Consider the following 26,920-nt stretch of genomic DNA (forward strand, 5'->3'; position numbering starts at 1 on the left):
TTGTGGCAGACAGATGGGTCAATACTGTCAGTTGCAAGTAAGCATGGATGCTGGCATTGCATTTTGATTCTGCTATAATGCAAATGTTCTTACCAATTATAGGCTTCCCCTCATGATTGTTCAGATTGTTTACTTCCACTTTGGAATCTTCTGTCACAGAACCAGGACTGGTAACTCCTGGGATATTGGGAAGGTGGCAAGGAGGAGTTTGAGCCATGGGAGAATTGCGCCGATCTAACAGAAACTTGCGGTCGTAGATAATTCTGGTACCTAGAGAGGTGGAAAAGGAACAAAGGTAACTGGCACTTATTTTATTTATTTATTTATTGGATTTGTATGCCGCCCCTCTCCGCAGACTCTGGGTGGCTAACAACAGTGATAAAAAACAGCATGTAACAATCCAATACTAAACAACTAAAAAAACCCTTATTATAAAACCAAACGTACATACAAACATACCATGCGTAAATTGTAAGGCCTAGGGGGAAAGAATATCTCAGTTCCCCCATGCCTGACGGCAGAAGTGGGTTTTAAGAAGCTTACGAAAGGCAAGGAGGGTGGGGGCAATTCTAATCTCTGGGGGGAGTTGGTTCCAAAGGGCCGGGGACACCACAGAGAAGGCTCTTCCCCTGGGTCCCGCCAAATGACATTGTTTAGTTGACAGGACCCGGAGAAGGCCCACTCTGTGGGACCTAACTGGTCGCTGGGATTCGGCATATCAGATCCACTCTGCTGAGATGGACATTATAGGAGGAGAGCCATGTTAGTCTATGGCAGCAAAATGATAATAATAATCAGGAATTTATGGAGACCTTGGTGCTCTCTGAGCTTGGTTGTTTGCTTGCATATATTACATTATCCAACTAGATCACATCATAATCAGAGCACCAAGGACTCCTTAGTAACTAGTTCAACCCTGAGCTACACATATGGTCTTCTATTAAAATCAGAAATTTGGCAACACTATTGCTAATTAACAGAATAATATTTTACTGAATCATTGTTTTTTCAGGCAGATAAATCATAAATATTTGTGGTCTAACTCCTGAGGCATATTTGTTTTGCTCAAGCCCCTTATTTAGAAAGTAAGATTGCAGCTCTAAAAAAACATTATATTCAACTGAATGCACTTTAGTTTACATCCAAGGTATACACTAAATATTATATAAATCTTATACTGTATATAAGAAAGCAAAAGAGCCAGTTTTGGTCTAGTAATGAAAGAATATATCAGAGTTTATTGCAAAATCAAAACCAGAAGCACACAAAAATGACTGATTCAGCTGGATTCAATAACTTCTTTACAAACACATATATTTACAATGCCACAAGTAGAATTCTTCTTCAATCAGTTACAGGCAGCAGTTACTTTAATTTCAGCAGCAGACAAGCAGAGTGGACAAAAGAGCACAGTGCAGAATGGACTGGAGCCACACCCAGTCTTAAGCTTAAATATTCAGTTTCGATTCTCTGCACAACTCAGGAAGTGGTTAGGTCCTATTGGCTGATTCAGTTGCTACGCCTATTCATTGGCTAACCTGTTAACATGCTTCTACAAGTTATTAATATTCTAACATAATACAAGTCAAGTTTTAGTTCTGCCAGTGGCATGGAAGCCAGCTGGATGATTTTGGGCCACTCACACTCAACTTTAGGAAGAAAGCAATGACAAATCATTTTAGTTGTCTAGAAGTTGGAGTCAAATGCACCAATTGAAGTATTGTATGCTTAGTATAAAACCTAAAACATAAGGGAAGTTTGGAAACTTCCCCCTTTTGCAACAAGGATGGCTCTTGACCTTAATTTTCAGCAATTTTTCAGTTCTATGAGCATGCGCAGAAAGAAAATTGTGTCTCTGCATATGCAGACATAAAATTGTGCTAGGGGATATGCGCACATATGCACGATGTGTTACAATCAGCGCACTGGTAGGAAAAGGTAAGAGGAACCTGCCCCTGAACCACTTCATATTGGTTTCTTTTATTCATTGACCAGAATTCTACTACTTGGTTTAATTACTGTCCTTATAGCCAATATTTCTTAAAAATATATTTTTATTTTTTTTATTTTCAAATTTTATGTTACAAACAGCAATAAAACATGACAGTGTCAAAACAATAGAAAATATTTTTTAAATGATACATCCTAGAAAACCATCCCAGAGCTGTGCAAATACCATTTTTATTTGAATTCTCTTTTCTTGCTAAGCAGGATAATTGTTCCTTTCTCATGTCTTCTTAATGCTTGCCTCGTTTTCAGTTGGAGCCTTCCTTTCCTAGCAAAGTCCCTGCCCATGTTTTTCTCTCTCCATTGGCCGAGAGACCCTCAAAGCTTGGCAATCTTCCTAATGCCCCTAAGCAGTTCTACCTTCCCATATTCCTTAGTTGGGTCTCTATATCTATGAAACATTCAGTGGCCTGGCTTTGCCTGCAAAGTACTGCTGAAAGATGCAGAAAATGAGGGGGAGCAGATGAGTCTGAGAGCTCCTCCCACTGGAGATAACAGGGACTTTAATGTTACAGGTAATCCCTGATTTACAACTACAGTGGTACATCTACTTAAGAACGCCTCTACTTAAGAACTTTTCTAGATAAGAACTGTGTGTTCAAGATTTTTTTTGCCTCTTCTCAAGAACCATTTTCTACTTAAAAACTGGAGCCTGGAAAAATTTCCCAGGAAATTTGAGAGCGACACACAAGCCCGGCCAGTTTCCTGCCATTCCGCCTTTAATCCCGGCCATCTCGGGACTTTCTGGGCTGCCAGAGGAGCCTTTCGGTTGCGCTTAAGGAGGCTTTGGCAGTCCAGAGTGAACGGAGCATTTTCCTTTCTTTGGGCGCTTGGAGAGGGAATAAACCTCTGCCAGCACCCAGAGAAAAGAAACACTCCCTTCGCTCTGGGCAGCGACTGTCCTCCTCCTCTTCTTCCTCCTCCTCCTCCAACCCAAATGCCGAGCTTTTATTTATTTCCTAATGGTTTGCACGCTTATTTGCTTTTACATTGATTCCTATGGGAAAAATTGCTTCTATGTACTAACTTTTCTACTTAAGAACCTGGTCACAGGAGAAATTAAGTTCTTAAGTAGAGGTACCACTGAATATTGAGCCCAAAATTTATGTTTTTTTTACAATATATTACTATTTCTGCTAGATTCTATTTAGAATGCAGTGGAATAGAATAGAATAGAATAGAATTCTTTATTAGCCATGTGTGATTGGACACACAAGGAATTTGTCTCCGGAGCATAAGTTCTCATTGTACATACGTAGGTTCTCAGTATACATACAAAAAACGAAGAGGTATGTCACAGATAATAAATCATAAGGCACAATAATAAATCATAAGATACAAACGGGAAGTGATAAATGATAAGATACCAGTAGGAGAAGGTAAGTAGGAAAGATGAGAAGAAGAGAAAGGTGAGAAGGACAATAGCAATACAGCCCTGCTACATGGGTAGATATTGTTAGATATAAGACAGTGCATTGGGAATTAGGTGTTTAGCAGAATGTTGGCATGGGGTGCGGGGAACTGTGTGTCTATTTGTGTCCAATTGTTTTGGCATGCAATGTCCCATAGCAGTGTCCGGGGGGGGGGGGGCCTCTGTCCGGGTTATGGAAATGGCCCAGGAATGGCACGACTGACAGATTTCCGGTGAAAATCACCAATTTTTTGCTTATGTGCATACACGGAAGCAAAAATATCAGCAAAAATAGCTGAAATATGGCTTGCTGCGCATGTGTGCACATGTGTCAGGAGCCCGCGCACGCCAGCTGCCAAGGACCCTTTGTGTAGCGAGGTAAGTGGCTGCCTGCCGCTGGTCTGTAGATATTTTCTCAGCCCTCTTTCTGGCTCGTGCAGTACTCTTAAGTGGAAGGTAGGCCAATTGCAATTAGGTACCAAACTGGAAAAGGTAGAAGCATTAGTATAGCTTCTGTTTAAACTCCAGTTTGGGAATCAGGTTTGGATTGATCTGGTCCCAACAAAATCTCTTTGTGAAAACCACACTTACCTTGGAGTTGGGCTGAGCCATTCCATATACAGGCATTTTAGGAACCCTCCGGAAGTTGGCCACATTCATGTCTTTGACGGTACTAAGAACATCTGGAGAAAACCGTTCATCCACAACCTACAGCAGTGATAAACATAGGAAGCCTTTGTTCATTTTACCTATAAACTAAATACTTATTATTTCCATCATGAACAAGTATTCTTACTATCTTTCCAAAGGAAGGATAGTAATAGCTATGGTTAAATGAAAAAAGAAAGAAAAAATGCTGTTGTTTGAGCTACACAAGCTTATTGTGTTCTCCACAAACAATCATGGAAGAGTAAAGTTTGCTGAACCCTTGCTAATTTTTTTTAAAAAACCTGCTTTCCTTACAAATACAGGGGAGAATCTTAAGAACTTGACGTTAGAGAACATTTACAAATTAGTTTCAAGGCAACTGAGAGGAACAAACAGTCCTAGCTCTAAACTATCTCAACCTCAGCACCAAGAATATTGCTATAATAGTCTAATAATAATAATAATAATAATAATAATAATAAAAATAATAAAAATAATAAAAATAATAAAAAATAATTAATAATAATAATAATAATAATAATAATAATAATAATAATAATAATTTATTGGATTTGTATGCTGCCCCTCTCCGTAGACTCGGGTCGGCTAACAACAATGATAAAAACAGCATGTGACAATCCAATAATAAAACAGCTAAAAACCCTTATTTATAAAAACCAAACACACACAAACATACCATGCATAACTTGTAATGGCCTAGGGGGAAGGAATATCTCAACTCCCCCATGCCTGGCGGTATAAATGAGTCTTGAGTAGTTTACGAAAGACAGGGAGGGTGGGGGCAATTCTAATCTCCGGGGTGAGTTGGTTCCAGAGGGCCGGGGCCGCCACAGAGAAGGCTCTTCCCCTGGGGCCCGCCAAACGACATTATTTAGTCGACGGGACCCGGAGAAGGCCAACTCTGTGGAACCTTATCGGTCGCTGAACTATTTAGCACAATGACTCTCACACTGCAACACGAACACTAAGAAAGAAATGCAAAGATGAAGAAGATACAACACAGGGCACTCACCAGGACCCGTACTCCCTTAGTTATGTGTTCCGCTGTGATTGTAAGTTCTGACAGATTCATGTCGGCTTGAAGTCTGTACAGCTCAGGGTGTCTGCAGAGCCATCTACTGAAATTGAGAGCAAAAGCCAAGGGATACTGCCAGCCCAGAAGAAAGAAGAAAAGGACAATTTCAGGAACATGGGGTCATCCCAGGAACTGTACTCGCCATCACTTCAGCTCATCCAAAGATCTGGTTTTCAGGCCACTGAGGTGCATCTACCAGTATTTATTTATTTATTCTTTCATTTGGTTTCTATAACTGCCCATTTCAGTGACTGTTATATGCAATTCAAATAATACGCTATAGTTAAAACAACAGAAAACAATAAAGACAGCCAAAACAAATATACAAACAACTGAGATACTTGGCAAATTAGCAATACAGCCAGGAAACAAGATCCCCGATACATTCAGCACCTCAGGCTGTGGACATAGCCAGTTATTTAGGGCCTTATAAAAAGCTAACAGGGTTGGGGCGATTCTGATCTCCAAAGAAGGGATGTTCCACAGAGCAGGGGTCACTGCAGAAAAAGCCCATCTTCTCTCTCTGCCACCTGATACTCCGTGGTTGACAAATCTATAGCAATCCGTTCTGCCAGATCTAACTGGATGAGTGGAGACTCTTGGAAAAAGATGGTCTCTCAGGTAACCCAGTCCCAAGCCATGCAGGCAGGGGTTCACTTCTGGGAGTTCGAGAGAACCTCTAGCTAAGATTTTGTGCAGTTCAGGGAACCCCCAAATCCCACTTTTGGCTGACCCTTCCCCTCTCCCCAGGAGTCCTCATGTGGCCCGTTTTGGATGCAGGCAAGTGCAGGGCCTACCAGAAATTTGGGGAGGTCAGAAATGGACCCGGAGCCTGGGGAGGCCATTTTTGTCCTCCCAAAGGCTCAAGAAAAGCCTTTAGAGCCTGGGGAAGGCAAAAATGCTCTCCCCCGCCATGATGTAGAAGGCTGACTAGGCCACACCCACCATGGCCACGTCCACCCAGCAACCAGGTAGAGAGCTCCTTGCTAATGATTTTGAAGCTCACCTATGCATGTAGAGCTTTAATGGTGAAAACCAGCATCTTGAATTATACCTAGAAACATACAAGTAGCATATTTTCTTCCATGTCCATTCATCTAACCCCTATATCAAGAAAGCCTGGATGAAGGCATATATTGAACAGGGATATAGAAGATGTGACAGAAGCTGCTTGGCAAATTTCAGAGGGGAGGATATTCCATGATACAAGCACCAGGGCAAAAAACAATAAAGCAAAAAAGGCAACATGTTAGAAGCCACAAGATGGCACTCTAAAGTTTTCAACACACCCAGCAGGGAAGCACTCAAACCAGGTTTAGCCAAGCAAATTTCTACCAGGTAGCCTATTCAGAAGTTGATCCAGGTCTCAGAGATGATAGTGAAGGTATTACAGTGATCCCCCGGGTATTGCGATCCCGATCATTGCGAAACGGCTATATGGCGATTTTTCAACCCGGAAGTAAAAACACCATCTGCGCATGAGCGCCCTGTTTTCTATGGGCACGCATGCATAGATGGCGCCGGGCAGATCAGCTGCTGGGCGGCTTCCCTGGGTCTTCCCCCTCTTGCTGGCGGGAGGGCGAGTGGCGGGCATCAGCGAGGAGTTTCCCCACCGCCCAGGCAAACTCCTCACTGCCGCTCGCCCGCCCACGCCGTTCGCTCGCGCCGCTTCCCAGCTGAGTCCTGAAGCGAATTGGCTTCAGGACTCAGCTGGGAAGCGGCGAGCGAGCGAGCGGCGCGAGCGAACGGCTTGTCCGCCGCCTGCCTGCCCGTGCGCCCGCCGCTCGCCTGCTCTTGGCCCGCCCACGCCGTTCGCTCGCGCCGCTTCCCAGCTGAGTCCTGAAGCGAGTTGGCTTCAGGACTCAGCTGGGAAGCGGCGCGAGCGAACGGCGTGGGCGGGCGAAGGGCGGGCGAGCGGCAGCGAGGAGTTTGCGTGGGCGGTGGGGAAACCCCAATCTTCAGCTCCTCGCTGCTGCGGCGGAAGTAAAAACACCATCTGCGCATGCGCAGATGGTGTTTTTACTTCCGCAGCGCTACTTCGCGAAAAACCGATCATTGCGAGGGGTCCTGGAACGGAACCCTCGCAATAATCGGGGGACCACTGTATTTAGAACCCACATAACTCAAGAAACTCGGGGTGTTTACAGTGATTAAATAGATGTTAAAAGTAAAATAAAATGAAATATATTAAAAGAATAAAATTGTAAGTGATCTCAAATTAATAGTGGAGAGGCACGAATTTTCAGGAACAGTAATTAATCATAGACAGGCAGTAGCTATTAAGTTCCAACAGTATAATTAAAAGCCAGATCTTCAACTGGCTCCAAAAAGAAAAAAAATGGTATCAGTCTGGCTGACCATCAAAGCAGAAAAGGCAACTTTTGAGATACTTCCATCATGAAGCAATGCTGACCTTAATGTTCATATCTATAAATAATCATTTAGGACCGGGGTCTCCAACCTTGCCCACTTTACGACTTGTGGACTTCAATTCCCAAAATTCCTTAGACAGCATGGCTGCCTGAGGAATTCTGGGAATTAAAGTTCACCATCACTCTATCAAAGACAAGGAGTTCCATGTTCACATCAATTCATTGGTAGAGCCTGCAGCTTTTATCCCAATATTTGTGCAAAATACTTTAAGACAGAGCTCAGATATCGGATATCAAAGTTCTAAAGGTCCACCTCACATGTTTACAGTAACTGGTTGATAGACCAGAAGCTTGATGAGCGAGATAAATGGATTTTTCAGTTGTACTGCCTTGTCTATGGAATGAGGAGCTATAATATGGGTAGACATGATGTGATTCTCTACTGTTCTCAGAACAAAGTGTCATTGCCTTCACTATTAATCTTACTGGATATTGAGTTAATGGGAGATGGAATTTAGCTACCAGTACATAGAATGTGTGGACTATACCCTGATAAATCATGAAGGAACAGATGGGCCTTTGAGACAATGCAAGGCCAAACGTGATTGTTGTGAGTTACGTGTCCATAGCAGAAACTGGAAAGTACACATTGCAAGATGATGATTCATAGAGGTCCACTCACCTGTTCATGAAGGTAATAATTGAAAGCGATCAAGAAGAAATAGCGTTCAAGTCTCTGTAACATCTTCTGAAGGAAACACTCTTTGGTGCTATTCTTCTACAACACAAACAGATGTAACAATCCAGGTAATTGCATGAGACCAAGGAATGCTAAACTGAAAATATACACATTTCTGCTTCTACCTTATTCCAATAAACCAACTATATTTATGCATATATTGAGAGAAAGAGTTGCAAACAAATTTGAAAAGTTGCCTTTCAATGAAAATTATTAGTTAACACTATATAACTAAGAAACCCTAAATATCTTTGAAGAAAATAATTTAGCAGCATCAGTGCTCCTCAAGTTATGATGACATTAAATTATTATTTTTTAAATGATAAGCAAGCAAAAACAGCTTAAGTTTTATTTCTAAAAATCTAACTGAGCCCCAAGGGAGTACAAAATATTCTGGTCTATGGAATTGTCAGTCAATTGATATATAGTTATGTCACTGCGACAGGCATCTTGTGAATAAGTGAATCTTTCAGTGGCCATTTTGTGAAGATCCCAATCAAGATTGGGGATTCATAAGACCATGATTTTCTAACAAAGACATCTGCTAAAGACCTCTATTCTTTGGTCAACTCAACCATCGTCCCTCCAAGAAACATAAGAGCACATTCATGGTCTCTATTATCTACTACAAACTGTATGCTCCTGTCAATTTCCATGACATAAGCTAAGCTCAGCGATAATGTTCTATTAATACCATAGCCACTAATTTCAAAACTGTGGCAATTTAGATAAAATAATCCTGATCTACCTCTGTGGATTTTTTTTTAAATTACATTGGCTCTGTATGGCTATATATGAAGAAAACAGACCTTTGAACAAACTCAGAAAGGCTTCATTTGGTTTTGAAAGAGAGAGAATTTGGCAAGGATCCATTGGAATCTTAGATTATATAATTGCCTTTCATTAATATTTTAGAATAGAATAGAATTCTTTATTGGCCAAGTGTGGTTGGATACACAAGGACATTGTCATTGGTGCATATGCTCTCAGTGTACATAAAAGAAAAGATACGTTTGTCAAGAATCATGAGTACAACATTTATGATTGCCATAGAGTACAAATAAGCAATCAAGAAACAATCAATGTTAATACAAATCGCAAGGATACAAGAAACAAGTTACAGTCATACAGTCATAAGTGGGAGGAGATGGGTGATAGGAACAATGAGAAGACTAATAGTAATAGCAATGCAGCCTTAGTGAATAGTTTGACAGTGGTTACTTGTTATCCTCCAAGAAAAATCTGCCCTGAAGTCATTTATCAAAAAGATTTAAGAAATGCAATTAGAAATATTTTTGTGCACAGGCTATTTCCATCCACATAAATGATAGTGATGGCACAAATCCAACTATTCAAATCTCATCGCTCTCAAACTTAGAGATCAGCAACAGAGTTTTAAAAATAGTATTCATAACATGCTTTACGGTTTCCCTTGAAAAGATATTTACTGAGATCTTATCATACATTTAGATATGCATAAATTATGTATTTTATAAATCCTGTTTTATTTATTAAAGAAAGATCGCATTAGGTATACATCAAATCTCCATATCCTGTGCACAGCCTACCACATAAAAATAGCATAACAATAAATTGTGGGGATATTTTGCTCCAATTTTGCAGCCCCAGAAAGTAACAAGAACAACCACAAGAACTCAGCCCTCATTTGGCTTAGAGACCTGCCATGTGTCAAAGATATACTGTATATGTTCTCCTGCTTTCCGCAAGGAGGACAAAAGGATATTTTTCAAGAAAAACATTTCCATTGTTTAAGAAGAGCTGTTGCTCTGCTTGCGTTTCATATAAACATTAACTGTGTTTATAAGTAAAGTGACTTCCAAAAGCTGGCCTTTTAGAGCGGGTGAGGACATACATTACATGCTGTGAAAGCAACCTGAGAGTCACTTCAAAAGAAAAGCTAAATTATTCTCACAAAAACCACTGCTTGGAACAACAAGAACGAGAAGAGAATCACAGCAGGTGAATTTCAACCTGAGGAAAGAATCTCACATCACAGTAGAGATAATAACTTTAAACCTACTCTCCAAAGACACATCTAAGTCCAGAATAATTCACAGATCTGGGGAAAATATTATTTAGCATATTTCTTTACTACTTCTATCAGGAGTTTGGATGAAGGTATAATATTTGTATTTGTATTTGTATTTATTAGATTTGTATGCCGCCCCTCTCCGAAAACTCGGGGCGGCTAACAACAATATAAAAAGACAATGTAAGCAAATCTAATATTAAAACAATCTAAAAAAACCCAATTTAAAGAACCACTCATACATACAAGCATACCATGTATAAATTCTATAAGCCTAGGGGGGAGGGAATATCTCAATTCCGCCGTGCCTGACGATAGAGGTGGGTTTTAAGGAGCTTGCGAAAGGCAAGGAGGGTGGGGGCAACTCTGATATCTGGGGGGAGCTGGTTCCAGAGGGTTGAGGCCGCCACAGAGAAGGCTTTTCTCTTGTGTCCCGCCAAATGACATTGCTTAGTCGATGGGACCCGGAGAAGGCCAACTCTGTGGGACCTAACCGGTCGCTGGGATTCGTGCAGCAGAAGGCAGTCCCGGAGATATTCTGGTCCGATGCCATGAAGGGCTTTACAGGTCATAACCAACACTTTGAATTGTGACCGGAAATTGATCGGCAACCAATGCAGACTGCGGAGTGTTGGTGTAACATGGGCATACCTTGGGAAGCCCATGATTGCTCTCGCAGCTGCATTCTGCACGATCTGAAGTTTCCGAATAATATGCAGGATAGGCAGCACCCAACTTACAAGGACAATTCAGTCCAACATTTCTGTTGCTAAGCAAGACAAATTTTGGGTGAGTTTTCTCCCCCTACCCCCATTATGCAATCTTTCTTGCCACAGTTGTTGTGAATCACTGCAGTTAAGCTCGTAATGTGGTTGTTAAGTGAGTCTGGATTCCCCTTTAACATTGCTTGTCAGAAGGTCACAAAATGGGATTTTATTCCCCTGGAACACCGCAACCTTCATAAATATGAATCAATTGCCAAGAGTCTGGATTTGGATCATGTGATCATGGATATGCACAATTACCATTGTAATGGGGAAAAGGGGGGATGTTGCTTTTTTTCAGTGTCACTGTAACAACAGAATAAGACTTACATTCTGCTTTTTTTATTAATATTTTTATTGATTTTTATAATATAAAATACACACACAACATATAACATATAATATCTCCGGGACTGCCTTCTGCCGCACGAATCCCAGCGACCAGTTAGGTCCCACAGAGTTGGCCTTCTCCGGGTCCTGTCGACTAAACAATGTCGTTTGGCGGGACCCAGGAGAAGAGCCTTCTCTGTGGCGGCCCCGACCCTCTGGAACCAGCTCCCCCCGGAGATCAGAACTGCCCCCACCCTCCTTGCCTTTCATAAAGTTCTTAAGACCCATCTCTGCAGTCAGGCAGGTATGTTTGTGTGTAGGCTTGCTTTTAATAATGGGGTTTTTAGTGTTTTTTAAATTATTAGATTTGTTCTTACATTGTCTTTGTTATTGTTGTGAGCCGCCCCGAGTCTATGGAGAGGGGCGGCATACAAATCTAATAAATAATTAATAATAATAATAATAATAATAATAATAATAATAATAATAATGATGTGCTCAGTGATTGTGCCCACCACCAGACAATCAATCATACCCCAACACCAGTTGGGGATATTTCTTGTATAAATCATTTAAACCCAAGAGTGAAATAATTCTTTACATATTATAGAGTGATTCCAACTTGTTTCGTATAGCTTGGTCTCGGATCCTACTCGCCATATATCGTCTTACCTTGTCCCATCGCCCCATCAGCTGTTGCAAATCAGTTTCATTAGTCGAATTCATCCTTTTATCCATAATCTTGAATTGAATGTGGTCCACCATATACCTATACCAATTTTGCATTATTCATTTTGTCGCGTCTTTTCACCCCAAGATTATTACCGCCTGAGGGCTTTCTATCGCTGCTTATTTTATTTCTCTGTATTCTCCCGTCTCACTACTTTTTACTAATACTGCCATTTCCTTAGTAATCATACATCTTATATTTAATATCCTCTTGCACTTTTTGCCAAAAGTTCTGCACCACTGGGACTGCTTTACAACGCTTTACAGCCCTTTCTAAGCAATTTACAGAGTCAGCCTATTGCCCCCAGCAGTTTGGGTCCTCATTCTACTGACCTCGGAAGGATGGAAGGCTAAGTCAACCTTGAGCCTGGTGACATTCGAACTGCCAAATTGCAGGCAGCCGGCAGTCAGCAGAAGTAACCTGCAGTACCGCCCTTTAACTACTGGTTGTTAGTGCTACTGGTACCATGGCGTCAACTGTACTGGTAGGAACCTATTACTGCCCACGAGGCTGGCCATTCTCTTGCTGACCATTTTTTTCTGCTGATCTCGTTTCCTTCTGCTAGTGGTGAGAACAGTGTATTATGAACCTTTCATTCCTGAGCTCATTCTTAAGCACTATGAAGAATGCCATCTGATCATAGATATAAATGGTTACCGGTCAAGCTTCTGGTTCGCTCTGATTGCCAACTGCGCCCGTTCGTTCCTCCACTAAACCTACCTATATTTTGTTCGTTTGAAGCCCAGATAATAGGCACAGCAGTGCGGATTGCTGCGCATGAGCTGTTTCACTCACTGGGGCTAGTAGAAGTTATGACCTATAAAGCCCTTTATGGCATCGGACCAGAACATCTCCGGGACCGCCTTCTGCCGCATGAATCCCAGCGACCAGTTGGGTCCCACAGAGTTGGCCTTCTCCACGTCCCGTCGACTAAACCAGTGTTTCCCAACCTTTTTGGAGCCGCGGCACATTTTTCATATTTTCAAAATCCTGGGGAACATGGAGGGGGAGGCGCTAAAAAAAGTTTGGACAAAAAAAATCTCTCTTCCTCCCTTTCGCTCTATTTCTCTCTCTCTCCCTCCCTCTTTCTCTCTCTTCCTTCCTTTCTCTCTCCATCCCTCTTTCTTTCTCTCTTCCTTCCTCTCTTTCTGTCTCCTCCTTCCTCTCTCATCTCTTTCCTTCCTCTCCCTCCCTTTCTCTCTTTCCTTTCTCTCCCTCTTTCCTTCCAATCTCTCTTTCTTTCTCTCCCTCCTTCATTCAATTTTCTCTCCCTCCCTTTCTCTCTCTTTCCTTTCTCTCCCTCCCTTTCTCTTCCTTTTTCTCTATCCTTTCTACTTCTTACTCTTTCTTTCTCTCCCTCCTTCATTCAATTTTCTCTCCCCCGCTTCCTCCCTCTTTCCTTTCTCCCCCTCCCTTTCTCTTCCTTTTTCTCTATCCTTTCTACTTCTTACTCTTTCTTTCTCTCCCTCCTTCATTCAATTTTCTCTCCCTCCCTTTCTCTCTCTTTCCTTTCTCTCCCTCCCTTTCTCTTCCTTTTTCTCTATCCTTTCTACTTCTTACTCTTTCTTTCTTTCTCTCCCTCCTTCATTCAATTTTCTCTCCCTCCCTTTCTCTCTCTTTCCTTTCTACTTCTTACTCTTTCTTTCTCTCCCTCCTTCATTCAATTTTCTCTCCCTCCCTTTCTCTCTCTTTCCTTTCTACTTCTTACTCTTTCTTTCTCTCCCTCCTTCATTCAATTTTCTCTCCCCCCTTTCTCTCTCTTTCCTTTCTCCCCCTCCCTTTCTCTTCCTTTTTCTCTATCCTTTCTACTTCTTACTCTTTCTTTCTCTCCCTCCTTCATTCAATTTTCTCTCCCTCCCTTTCTCTCTCTTTCCTTTCTCCCCCTCCCTTTCTCTTCCTTTTTCTCTATCCTTTCTACTTCTTACTCTTTCTTTCTCTCCCTCCTTCATTCAATTTTCTCTCCCTCCCTTACTCTCTCTTTCCTTTCTCTCCCTCCCTTGTTCTCCCCTGGGGCTGCCTGTGCCTGCCCTGCACCACCCAACACGGACGGACAGCCCCCGGTCATCGGTTCGTCGCCCCCCACCCCCCCACGGAGGGAGATCAGGCTGGCGAGGGCGGTAGATCTGCGTCACCAGCCACTGGAGGGAGATCGGGCTGTCGGGGGCGGCGAATCCACCTCCCCAGCCGGGTGGAGGGAGATCAGGCTGGCGAGGGCGGTGGATCCGCGTCCCCAGCCGCGCGGAGGGAAATCCGGCAGGCGCGCCCCTGGAAAAGCCTACAGGGAACGGTGCCCGGGGCCGCTTTAGCCGCCCCCCGCCATCTCCCCGCGACTGCCTGCGCCGCTGCAGCCGCCCCCCCCCGCTCCCACCGCCAGTGCCCTCCCGCCGGGCCCCAAAGGACACTTGCCGACGACGACACGGCCAGGTGTGCCGAAGACGACGACAGGGAAGTTTCAGCTGGGCGGGGCGCTGCCATGCCGGTGCCTCCGACCTCCCGGTTCCTGCTCGATGCCGCGGTTTCTGGCGCTCTCCTGCTGGGCCCCAAACAAGGAAGGCGGGAAAAAGGCGCGAAGAGTGGAGCTCTCCTTCTTCCTGCCTTCCTTCTTTGGGGCCCAGCAGGAGAGCGCCAGAAACCGCGGCATCGGGCAGGAGCCGAGAGGTCGGAGGCACCGCAGCGCCCCGCCCAGGCGGCACACCTGGCGGTGTCTCGTGGCACACTAGTGTGCCGCGGCACACCGGTTGGGAAACGCTGGACTAAACAATGACATTTTGCGGGACCCTGGGGAAGAGCCTTCTCTGTGGCGGCCCCGATCCTCTGAAACCAGCTCCCCTCAGAGATCAGAGTTGCCCCCACCCTCCTTGCCTTTCGTAAGCTCCTTAAAACCCACCTCTGTCGTCAGGCATGGGGGAATTGAGAAATTCCTTTCCCCCCAGTCCTATACAATTTATGTATGGTATGTTTGTGTGTATGGTTTGCTTTTTTAATAAGGGGTTTTTCAGTTACTTAAATATTAGATTTGTCGTACATTGTTTTATTATTGTTGTGAGCCGCCCCGAGTCTACGGAGAGGGGCGGCATACAAATCTAATAAATAAATAAGTTAACTTTTAATGGTGTTTTCAAATGGATTGTGTGAGCTCAGCGAACTGATTGTTACACTAGTTGAATGCCGCCAGTGAATGGGGTGGTGCTATTTGGTCTTTCATTGTGTAAGATAGTAGGCCCTGAGTCTGCCCTGAGGGGGAGGCTCAATGCCGGGGGGGTGGGGGGGGGGGTGCAACTCCCTGGGGAATGTACTTTTTCTGCCACAGGGAATAGAGGTTTTTTTGCACCAAACAATAGCACACAGCACAGAGCAGGAGATATGACGCGCAGATAACAAACCCTTAAGAACAAATATTTAACAAGGATGAAAAAAAAGGAGGAGAGAGACGGAAATAATGAGACAAACGTAAATCTCCCGAAAGCTAAGATGAGAAAATATGATGAAGTGTATGTAGCGCTTGGCTTCACTGTGGCTACAGTGGCAGACGAAGAAAGACTGGTATGTTTAGTGTGTGTAAAAATGTTGGCAGCAGACAGCATGAAGCCAAAAAAATTTAGGCATCACTTAAACACATTAAACTTCAATCACACTGATAAGTTGCTTGAGTTTTTTTAGTGAAAATGTGTAGAATATTGCAAACAATCATCCCGCATAACAGAAAATAATTGAGAAGCAATGACTTGAGCAGAAGCAAGGCTCAGAATGTAAAAAAACACCCTTCTCTTCGCCAATTAAAATAAAGCTCTCACCTAGCAAGGCCGGCCAAGTGACTACAGCATAGCTCCATCCCTCAATTGAAGTTACTACATAGGTTCCCCTGCAGCATCGTAAAAACACAGAAGTCTGGAGGTGGGGTTTCCCATGGAGGGGAGCCTCAGGGGAATCCCAGCAGTGCAAAAACAGGTGCTTCAGCTGGCAAAAGGGGTGAATTTTGGGCTTGCATGCATTAATCGCTTTTCCATTGATTCCAATGGGAAACATTGTTTCATCTTACAAACTTTTCACCTTAAGAACCTAGTCCCGGAACCAATTAAGTTTGTAAGACAAGGTATCACTGTATCTTGTACTGAAGGCGTTAGACTTCCTTTCAACGTTTTGTAAATCCATTATAAATAATATAATTTTAAAAAACTATTTCAAGATTAGAGATTCCACTTATTAAAAAAAAGATGAAATCTTCAAAACAATTTTACCTCAAATAACCTTGTGCAATAACAAAGTTCTTGAAGAACTTGGCAATCCCATGATATTTCAACAATTTTTAAAGTATTAAATGGGGAGGGAGGTTTTCTATGCATGTCATAAAGGGATGTCACAGGAACTTAGAGTCTTGAGGAACTAATCTGATATAGAAAGTTCTCCTGATGGGCTTAAGAGTCACTCTACAACTTCCTTCTCGTGCCCAGAACTAGGTGGTGCATAGAGGCCTAATTCCATTTTAAGCATGATACCTTGGAAGAAGAATAAATCACAACAGTGACAAAACAATTAAGAACAAGGATTTTGCCTCTTCAACTCTCAAGAGTTCACTTGGAAATTCAAAATAGTTTTGTGATATTCTGGATAAACATTTATCCAGTGGAAAACTTTCTGGCTTTCAGGACAAACAGTTCTTCGTTTATGGTCATCTTTTACACCTCAAGAATGTTATAGTCTATCCTGTTTATACGTCTTAGGCATGATGGGAGGAAGAGTCTTTTAAAAGAAGAATTAAAGCCACATGTCTCTCTTTTAGCTTCTCTTTTTTCAATTTTACCAAGTCTTTTTTCACCGTTGGATGATGCTACATGTTGTAACAGAAAGCCATTTCTCTCACTCCCAACAAAAATAAAAAAATAAACCAATTGGCAGACTGAAATATTCATGATGTACAGTAAAAGTAACAACTTATTTGGGGTAGTCAAAGGCAAGTCACTAAATCACAAAGCAACAGATTGGCTAAGAAAAGTAAAGTGCCTGAAAGGCTTCACAGACTATAGCATGCCAATAAATAAAGTGGCAAGTTGAAATAATTAGCAAATTTATCATTTTTCTTAAGAGAATCTCTGAACTTGAGGCTTTGAATAAACAAGCAACACACATACTCTGTGACATGATTAGAAGTCTCCAGTTTGAGATACAGATAGGCCTCGACTTAGAACAGTTCATTTGGTGACTGTTCAAAGTTACAACAGCACTGAAAAAAGTGACCTATGACAGTTTTTCACACTTACAACCATTGTAGCATCCTCACAGTCATCTGATCAAAATTTGGATACTTGGCAACTGACTCATATTTGTGACAGCTGCAGTGTCCTGGTTCATATACTCCTCCTTCCCTTAACAACCATGTTACTAACCTAAAAGCAGTGATTCACTTAACGGCGGTAGAAAAAAAGATCATAAAATGAGGCAAAATTGACTTAGCAAATATCTTGCTCAGCAACATACCTGTATCTTTCAGAGCATAAGACACACTGGAGTATAAAACGCACCTTAGTTTTGGGGAAGGAAAATGGAGGGGAAAAAATAATCTGTCTACTACGTATTCATCTGGCTAGTCTTTAGTCTGGTCAGCTTCAGCACATTAGTTTGTTGGTTTTGAGCCATGTGCTTGCTTTTTATCCCCTGGTTGGGTATAAGAAACAGTTTCTAAAACACTTCACTTTTCTCTCTCTTCAGAGAGAAACCATGAGAAAATCAGGCAAAGGGACAATCGCTTCCCTAGCAAAGCACAAAAGATTGCTTCACTCATTAGCACCTTCTAGGGTTGAAAAAAAGCTTAGTAAGAGCTACATTTGGAGTATAAGACATACTCAAATTTCCAGCCTCTTTTAGGAGGAAAAAGGTGCATCTTGTACTCTGAAAAATATGGTAGATTTGGGGCTCAATATTACAGTACTCATATGTCGAGGATTACCTACACTTGAAAAAAAACTCCACTGTTAAACATAACAAGGATGCAAACGATCTTTCCTGGCCTGGAAATGTATCTTTTAATTCCCTTGATTCCAGGTTTTATTTATAATGGCTGGGAAGTAGAAGAAGTGAACTTCAAGGCATCTGGATGTTAAGACAGGGCGTTTTCCTAAATCTTAAAAACAATACTGCTCAGCATCCTCTAGTAAAATTGGCATCAGTCCTCCAGAATGTGAAACAGATTTTTTCCCATCGTTTTTTATATGTTGATTGGAAATGCCAGAGATTAGATCATCAGAAGATTTGTGATTATGATCCTTCTGAATATACTTACCTGGTTCAAACCCATAAGGAACTCATTACAAGATATAATTTCTCAACTCCAACCTCCACATTGCCTGTATGACTGTAGCCTTATTGACTTGACTTACAAGACGGATGGACTTGAAATGTGCATGAAGGTCAAGAATTATATCTAAATTTTTATCTGATTACAGTGGTACCTCTACCTAAGAACACCTCTACTTAAGAATTTTTCTAGATAAGAACTGGGTGTTCAAGATTTTTTTGCCTCTTCTTAAGAACCATTTTCTACTTAAGAACCTGAGCCTGGAAAAAATTCCCAGGAAATTGTAGAGTGGCATGAAGGCCCGGCTAGTTTCCTGCCATTCCCCCTTTAATCCCAGTCATCTCGGGCTTTTCTGGGCTGCCAGAGGAGCCTTTCGGTGGCACTTAAGGAGGCTTTGGCAGTCCAGAGTGAACAAAGCATTTTCCTTTTTCTGGGCGCTTGGAGAGGGAATAAAAGCTCTGCCAGCGCCCAGAGAAAAGAAACACTCCCTTCGCTCTGGGCAGCTCAGTGCGAACGGAGCGTTGGAGAGGGAATAAACCACTTTGCTGTGGTGACTCCCTTGCACTGCCTCCCATACACCCGGTGCAAGGTTGCCTCTTGGAGCATCTGGGCATGGAAAGGCAAAAGGGGGCACTTCGCCCTGACCGGGTCAACTCAGCTTCAGCCACTTCAAGGAGTCACCACAGTGAAGGAAAGGCACCAGCTACAAAGTGAGCAAGCAAGAGGAGAGGGGAGCCCTTCACCATGGGAAGGAAGAGGAAGCAGGTAGCAGCAGCAACAGCCACCTTTCAGTCAAAAGAACGGAAGGTTTCTTTCTCTGGCACAGTGTATGGGAGGCAGCCTTGCACCGGGTTTATGGGAGGCTCGTGCTCCTCCTTGCCAGCTCAGAGTCCCTCTTTTTTAAAAAAAACCCTTAAAGTTTGGATTTTTTTTATTCCCTTCACCTCACCTTCTTCTTTCGGCAGCGACTCTCCTCCTCCTCTTCTTCTTCCTCCTCCTCCTCCCACCCAAATTTCGAGCTTTTATATCTTTCCTAATGGGTTTGCACACATTATTTGCTTTTAGATTGATTCCTATGGGAAAAATTGCTTTTACTTACAAACTTTTCTACTTAAGAATCTGGTCACAGAACGAATTAAGTTCTTAAATAGAGGCACCACTGTATTAGGAAACCAAATGATGGTAGCTTTTTGGAGATCTAGAAAATAAGCCCATAAATCCTAGATGGGCTACCAATTCCTTTTCCTGTAGTGGCCTATGCCACAACTACAACTGCTAGGAACTGGTGTCATATGTTCCTACCCTTCTGAAATGGGAAGCTTAAACACACATGCACATACTCATAGAGAAAGGCATTAAATCTTAAAACAGATTCAGTATAATGTATAAATCAGAGACAAAATTCCAAATCTTCAAACAGATGTTTAAACTTTGGACCAACCATTCTGCATTATGATCGCACTGTTGCCTTGGGCATCCACAAATGCTTAGTGCAACCCTGGACATCAAAGATTGCCAGCCCCAACATATATGAAGGAGGGCTCCTGTTGCAAAATCTGTAATTTAAGCATCCATCTACCCTTTGTGACACTTTTCCAATAAGACCTAAGAATTCTAATTGCTTTGTAGTTAGATATCCCCATTTTCTGTAGAAGACAAATCATAACCTCAACTAGTATAAATACTTAAAGCACTATGGAGAGAACCTACTCCAGGTAGTCCTCAGGTTACAACTGTAATTTGAGCCCTGCAATCATAGTCGGTCATATTATATCATGGTTGTTAAGTCAACACAGTGCTTGTTAAGTCAATACCATGGTCATTAAGTGAATCTATTGTTCCTTGTGGGGCAGTTTTTTCTGAGGTAAACATCAGTTTCTCGTAAAAATGTTATAAATTGTGGTCATGTGACTGTGGGGGAGAACAGGCATCAGAAAATTAAATCAGGGTGGAAGTCCCTTTTACAAGGTCCAGGGTAGCTTGGAACAGTTGCTAAGCAACTGGTCCTAAGTCGAGGACTAGTGCCATAGATCTTGTCACTATTTAAAAAGAATTACTAATACCTGGTTTTGATAATCTTCTCTAATCCCTTCTAATTTCCGCTTGTATTCATAGATGGCTTCCTTCACATCATGCATTTCTGAACACAAGGCAATGGCAGCATCCACCTTTGAAGGGCAAAGAGAGAACGTCAAAAATCTATTGAGAGAGGATTTCATTCTCTTCAATTATATTTCTATTTTATCAGTGTCCTGTGTTTATGATTATCTGGTGGTTTTTTTATAAATTGAAATCAGACATAGGCAACCACAGGCACCAAGTGGTCCTTCTATTTCTGTACATCTTCAGAATTTTGTACCAGTGAAATAGGATGGGAAAACCTCAAGAAATGGAGGACACTTTCCAATCATTTCTGAGTGAGATAGGTGGTTAAGAAATATGAAATACAGTAGTACCTCATGATACGAACCCCTCGTCTCACAAACTTTTCGAGATACGAACCCGGGGTTCGGGATTTTTGTGCCTCTTCTTACGAACTTTTTTCGCCGTACGAACCAGCCACCGCAAACACTGAACCCGGAAGTTCAGCAAAAGTTCGGGTTTGGTGTTCAGGAGGCCGCTGAGAAGTGCCGCCGCCCGTCTGTCACCTTTGCAGAAGAGTCGTGGAGCTGTCAGCTGGTCGGCTCAAATGGAGGTGGGGAAACCCAATAAGGAATTCCATGGGCAGAGCTTTGGCGTCATGGAGACGTCCTTCCTGGCCGGCCGAAATGTGGACTCCAGGAAGGACGTCTTTGTGACGTCAAAGCTCCGCCCATGGAATTCCCTATTGGGATTCCCCACCTCCATTTGAGCCTCCCGACAGGCCAACAGCTCCGCGGCTCTTCTGCAAAGGTGAAAGCCGGGCGGCAGTGCTTCTCAGCAGCCTCCCGAACCTGAACCCGAACTTTTCAGGTTCAGCATTCGGGATAACACCGAGACGCCCCCTGGCTGTTTCAAAAGGTGACAGCCGGGCGGCGGCATCCAGCGGAGCGCCGTTTTTGCGGGGGGGGGGGTTTGCTTCCACGCATTAATCGCTTTTACATTATTTCCTATGGGAAACAATGTTTCATCTTACAAACTTTTCGCCTTACGAACCTCCTCTCAGAACCAATTAAGACAAGGTATCACTGTACAAATAAATAAAATAGTTTTGGAGAAGAAAAACTGCCAATTTCTTATCCCTCTCAAAATGCATTCTTCCTTTTTTCCCTTTATTCAAAATTCTGACATAAAGAAACAGCTAAAATGAAAAAGGTGTGTTTCATTTACTGAAAAGTAGACAAAAGTTTAGAGGGAAAACCATCAGAAGAAGGAATGAAGTTTTAGAATTTTAATCCCTTGCAAGGCCAAATTAATTATGCCCATGATGGCGAACCTATGGCACGTGGAGACATATCAGGGAGCACACGAGGCATTGTCCTATGTTCACTCCAGCGCAGATGTGCACGCTGGCCAGCTGATTTTCAGCCTTGGGGGACGCCATTTTCACCCTCTGGAGCAGGGGTCCCCAAGCTTGGCAACTTTAAGACTTGTGGATTTCAATTCCCAGAATTCTCCAGCCAACATAGCTGGCTGGAGAATTCTGGGAGTTGAAGTCCGCAAGTCTTAAAGTTGCCAAGTTTAAAGACCTCTGCTCTGGAGCCTTCAGGAAGCTTCCCTGAAGCCTCTGGAGTGCGAACAATGGCCAAACCAGAAGTTCAGGAAAAAGGACATTGTCACGCAGGGACTCATGACTGATGACACATTTGATCTCATCCTTGCCCTCTATCTTGCAATCTCCTACAATTCATATAATCAAACACAGAGAATTATAATCTCTCTCTCACATGCACAAACTATATGATACTTCATTTAAAGAAGGCACCATGAATTTCTCTGTGAAACTTCTGTTCTTCTGCTCAATTTGCAGAGCATTTCAATCTTTATGCTATCATAGATTAAGACAAATAATTCTATTTGTTATTAATTAGCCTCAATGAGAATAAGGGGCAATGAAGCACAAGAAGATCAATGAGGCCAAAGGAACAATATAAAAGTAGTTTCACTCACCTCTTCCACTATCTGTTGCCCGTTGGGTACCATGCTAATGAAATTCTGGATAATCCGAAATTGTTCCCTGGGTGAATATTTGGGAGACTGTGGATGGCTGTGATTGGATAATATTAAAGATATGCCTTAATGCATGGAATTGCATGTAAGTTTAACAAACTTTCTAATTTTGCTTTTTTTTAAAATTATGTAATACACTTCATGATGCTCTCACCAACACCACTTAGTTAAAGAAAAAAAATACAAGTTCCTACCTGAAGTAAAGAATTAGTATATGTACAATCTATTATAATTTGTTGTACTATTGATATATTGGTTGATACTACTACACTTAAAATTAAATTTAAAAAGAAGCTATAGCATTCAGCTTCAGCAAACATGTACATACTGAAAATACATTGTTTTATCATTAATAATAATTAATAATTTATAATAATAATTTATTAGATTTGTATGCCGCCCCTCTCCGAGGACTCGGAGCGGCTCACAACAGCAACAATAATACAATATAATACAAATCCAATATTTAAAATAACTAAATTAAAAACCCATTACTACTAAAAAAAATCAATCAATTCTACACAATCACGCCACTCTTAAATGCTAAAGTCAGAAGGGTGGGGGAGAGAATTAATCCCCCCACGCCTGGCGGCATAAATGGGTCTTAAACATCTTGTGGAAGACAAGGAGGGTGGGGGCAATTCGAATCTCTGGGGGGAGTTGATTCTTTATGTTGTATATAAAATACTGCTCAATAAAGTTTCCCAAGCCATCTATTTAACATCCCAACAAATATTCAAAAACTTTGCATTTTAGATGATACCTAAAATCATAAATTGACAATCATTCTGTACTGTAAATAATGCAGTTCAATCAATGCTTCACTGACATAATATTCTAATATATAAGGGGAGTAAGTTTCTAATTCCTCCCAAATTATGATAAAACAAGTGTGAGAGATAGGAACGCTCCAAACTAGACTACAGAAAATACGATTTCAGCAGTAGAGTGGTCAATGCCTGGAATTCATTTCCGGATTCTATTGTTTCCTCCCTCAATCCCAAAATATTCAACCTTACATTATCTACAATTTTCATTATCAGACCTTTTCTAAGAGGTCTGTAAGGGGCGTGTCTAAGTGCATCTTCGTGCCTACCGTCCCTGTCCTAATGTCTTTTAATCTTTTCTATCTCTACTTTATACTTATATTATGTTAAACATACTACAATACTATATTTGTATGACAAATAAATAAATAAAAATAAAATAGAAACATTCCTTTTTGATGGAAGCAGATTTTCAGTGCCTATAAATTAGGGATAGGTTTGGACCAGTTCTATAGAACTGGTAGTGGCCCGCTGGAGACGTAACAATAACATCACCAACCCAGTTTGGTTGGCGCCAGTCCGTGGAGGCCGCCATTTTTTTAAAAAAATATTTATTTTAATTTTTTTTCCTTCTGAGCATGCGCAGAAGCTTAGTTCCAACACTATGCACGAAGTCGCCATCTGTTTTTCGGCTTTGTTTTTTTTGCCACTTGGTGGAGTAGGAAGCAAACTGGCAACAAGGTAAGTTAGAACCCACTCCTGCTATAAATAATCATGACTTCATCCTGATTTCATCTCAGTAGAAGCAGCTACAAAGCTCTTACTCTTGTTTTTGTAGGCCACCTTTACGGTGATAGAGAACCAGAGTTCCTAAGACCATGGCGAAATTGGTCGTCCCGACACCAGTTTGGCAACTGAACACCAGAGCAGGAGGTGGCTTACTGGGATCTTGGAGAAGGAGCAGATTTGGACTTTCCTGTAAGACAGAATTGTACACATTCATTGGGCTGCGATTTGGTCAAAAGACTGGCTATCAAACAGCCCTGTGGGAGGAAAAATAACTTTCAGCTTCCTAAAGTGTATTTATTTATTTATTTAGAAAATTTATATACTCACTCATAGCCTACTCACTCATAGTGAGTCTAGGTAGACTACAAGCAATAAAAACACAGTATAGAAAATAAAAAATAAATAAAAACCCAATTAAACTTCCAACCCACCCTCCAGTGACAACACACAGTCAAATGAGCCATTTGATGGGCTCCTGCATCTTGCTCTGGCTTAATCTTAAAGTTGCCAAGTTTGAAGATCTCTGCTCTAGATTCAAGGGAAAGAAACACTCTTGGATGACCAAAAAGAAGGCAATGACTTTTCTGGTTAACCTCTCTTCCTTCTGAACAAGCAGGAGATGGGTTTTAATGGCCTGTCAGCCTCTCCTAAACTTAGTTATTACTGATGTTACCTAGTTGGGTAATGAAATACCAGTAGTTGCAAGAAAATAATCAAACTCAGAGAGCACAAAGGTCCACACAGGTTAATTCTGAGTTAATATATTCTCTTTTACTGGGGCTTTTTCTAGTTCTGTTCCTACCCATTCCCTCTTAAAAGATAAGTTAAAATTAGCCTTAATACTATTGGCATACAAATCTAATAAATAATAATAATAATAATAATAATAATAATAATAATAATAATAATAATAATCCAGAGAGATCTCAAGACATGATCTTTCTAGCAGATCTCAGAATCCCTTGGAAACAGAGAGCCCGCAAAATGGCTTTATTATATATAAGTTTTAAACACTTTTTCTTAGTTCTGTTATATACATATTTCTTGGTTTCCTATGTTTATTTTAAGATGTGTATCTCAGTTATTACATTTATTATTTTGCTTTTATTGTTCCCTGATAAAAACCACATGTGTGAAGGGTGGCTTTATAACATAGATCAGAGGTGTCATTGAGGGCCGCATCAAGGTTGTGTTTGACCTCGGGGGGGCTGGAGGGGGTGTGGCCAGCTCTTTGTCATTCATGTCAGGGGCACCTATGGTGGCCCAGGTGAGGCTGAGCGGAACCCTCCTGCAGCCCTCTGCCAGTAAAAATGGAGCTCTCCCATATGCACAGCCCTCCCAGGCTCTGTTTTCGGTGGCAGAGTCATTGCGAACCTTCATTGTTTCCAGGGTGGCCAGATCTAAGCACCCTGCAGGCCAGATCCTGCCTCTGGGCCTTGAGTTGGATGAGAGAAAGAGAGAGATGATAGATATAGACAGATAGAGATTAGACAAATGTAGTACAGAGTTCCCTCAATTTTCGCAGGGATGCGTTCCGAGACCGCCCGCGAAAGTTGAATTTCCGTGAAGTAGAGATGCAGAAGTAAATACAGTGGTACCTCATGATACGAACCCCTCATCATATGAACTTTTCAAGATACGAACCCAGGGTTTGGAATTTTTTTGCCTCTTCTTACGAACTTTTTTCACCTTACGAACTTGCCAAGCCGTGACTGAGATTCCCCACCTCCGGACTTTCGTTGCAAGCCATGTGCAGGTTTTTGCGATCCTGGGATCCTCTGAGGCTCCCTTCCATGGGAAATCCCACCTCCTGACTTCCACGTTTTTGCAATGCTGTAGGGAAATCTCAGGAGGGGAATCCCAGGATCGCAAAAACGGGCGCTCCGCTGGGCAGAGTAGGGGGGACAAAAACGGGAAGAAAAGGCTCATGGAGCTCAAGAGAGGAGAAAGGTATGGGGGAGATGAGGAGAGAGAGGTTTTGTAGGTGGATTGCCATTGTCTTCTTCTTAGAGCTGAATTTGTGGGACTGGCCCCAGGTCACCCAGCCGTCTTGGTGACTAAGACAGGACTGGAACTCCCAATTTCTAGCTGATGCCTTAAGCATTACACCAAACTGGCTTGCCTTTCAATCTTATGTGATTTTTAAAAAATTCTTCTCTGAAGTTTAAAATTCAATCTTTTTTTTAGAAAAATGAAACATTCTCCGAAGAAAACATGCATATAATTGCAGCTGAATGGCTTATTACTTCCCCAAAAGAAGAAAGCCTCTCTCCTTTTCTTAATGAAATTAATGTCTTAAACATGGTTTAGAATCTCTCCTGTAATTACTTTAACCCTGAATTGTCCCCATAACGCTTTAAATATTTTTAGTATCTGCCAAAACTGTCTCCAGCCTTAGCAAAACAATGAAACGTCCAAAGTAAACACTGGCACTGCAGCTAGCAGTTGGATGCCCATTAATTAAATTCAGTATTATAGATTTGATCCAACCCCCAAAAACTAAGCATTTATTTTAATGGTTTTCTAATAAATGGACTTTTCCAAGCTTAATTTCTTGCTGGCTTCTGCAGTAATTCTTTTTACAGTGTGTGTGGGGCGGGGAGGGAGGGGTGGTGATATATTAGGTTTTTTACATTTGGCACAACAAAACCATACAGTTAAGTCATGAGCCTAAAGCAAATACAGGCGTCTAGCAAATGTGTGTGTTCAAATACTAGCTAGAGGGATCCAGAAATAGACACATGGATCTGTACTCGGCAGATGTAAATACAGAGGG

The 26,920-nt window shown here is 42.0% G+C and overlaps 1 protein-coding gene across 3 annotated transcripts in view; it reads right to left on the reverse strand.

The window, feature by feature from the left end:
• The window catches only part of LOC139167595 (paladin-like), a 126,495-nt gene that overhangs the window by 10,246 nt on the left and 89,329 nt on the right, over positions 1–26,920 (reverse strand). For all 3 annotated transcript variants that reach the window (XM_070752219.1, XM_070752218.1, XM_070752220.1), the window contains exons 8-14: positions 24,180–24,331; positions 22,529–22,625; positions 20,503–20,607; positions 8,217–8,312; positions 5,100–5,234; positions 4,010–4,126; positions 94–270 (exon numbers count right to left, since the gene is read on the reverse strand). In XM_070752219.1, the coding sequence (XP_070608320.1) occupies positions 235–270; positions 4,010–4,126; positions 5,100–5,234; positions 8,217–8,312; positions 20,503–20,607; positions 22,529–22,625; positions 24,180–24,331 (738 nt within the window). In that variant the 3' untranslated portion in view covers positions 94–234. The remainder of the gene's footprint in view (positions 1–93; positions 271–4,009; positions 4,127–5,099; positions 5,235–8,216; positions 8,313–20,502; positions 20,608–22,528; positions 22,626–24,179; positions 24,332–26,920) is intronic.

Source organism: Erythrolamprus reginae, chromosome 5, assembly GCF_031021105.1.
Source record: "Erythrolamprus reginae isolate rEryReg1 chromosome 5, rEryReg1.hap1, whole genome shotgun sequence".
NCBI classification, from domain to species: domain Eukaryota; kingdom Metazoa; phylum Chordata; class Lepidosauria; order Squamata; family Dipsadidae; genus Erythrolamprus; species Erythrolamprus reginae.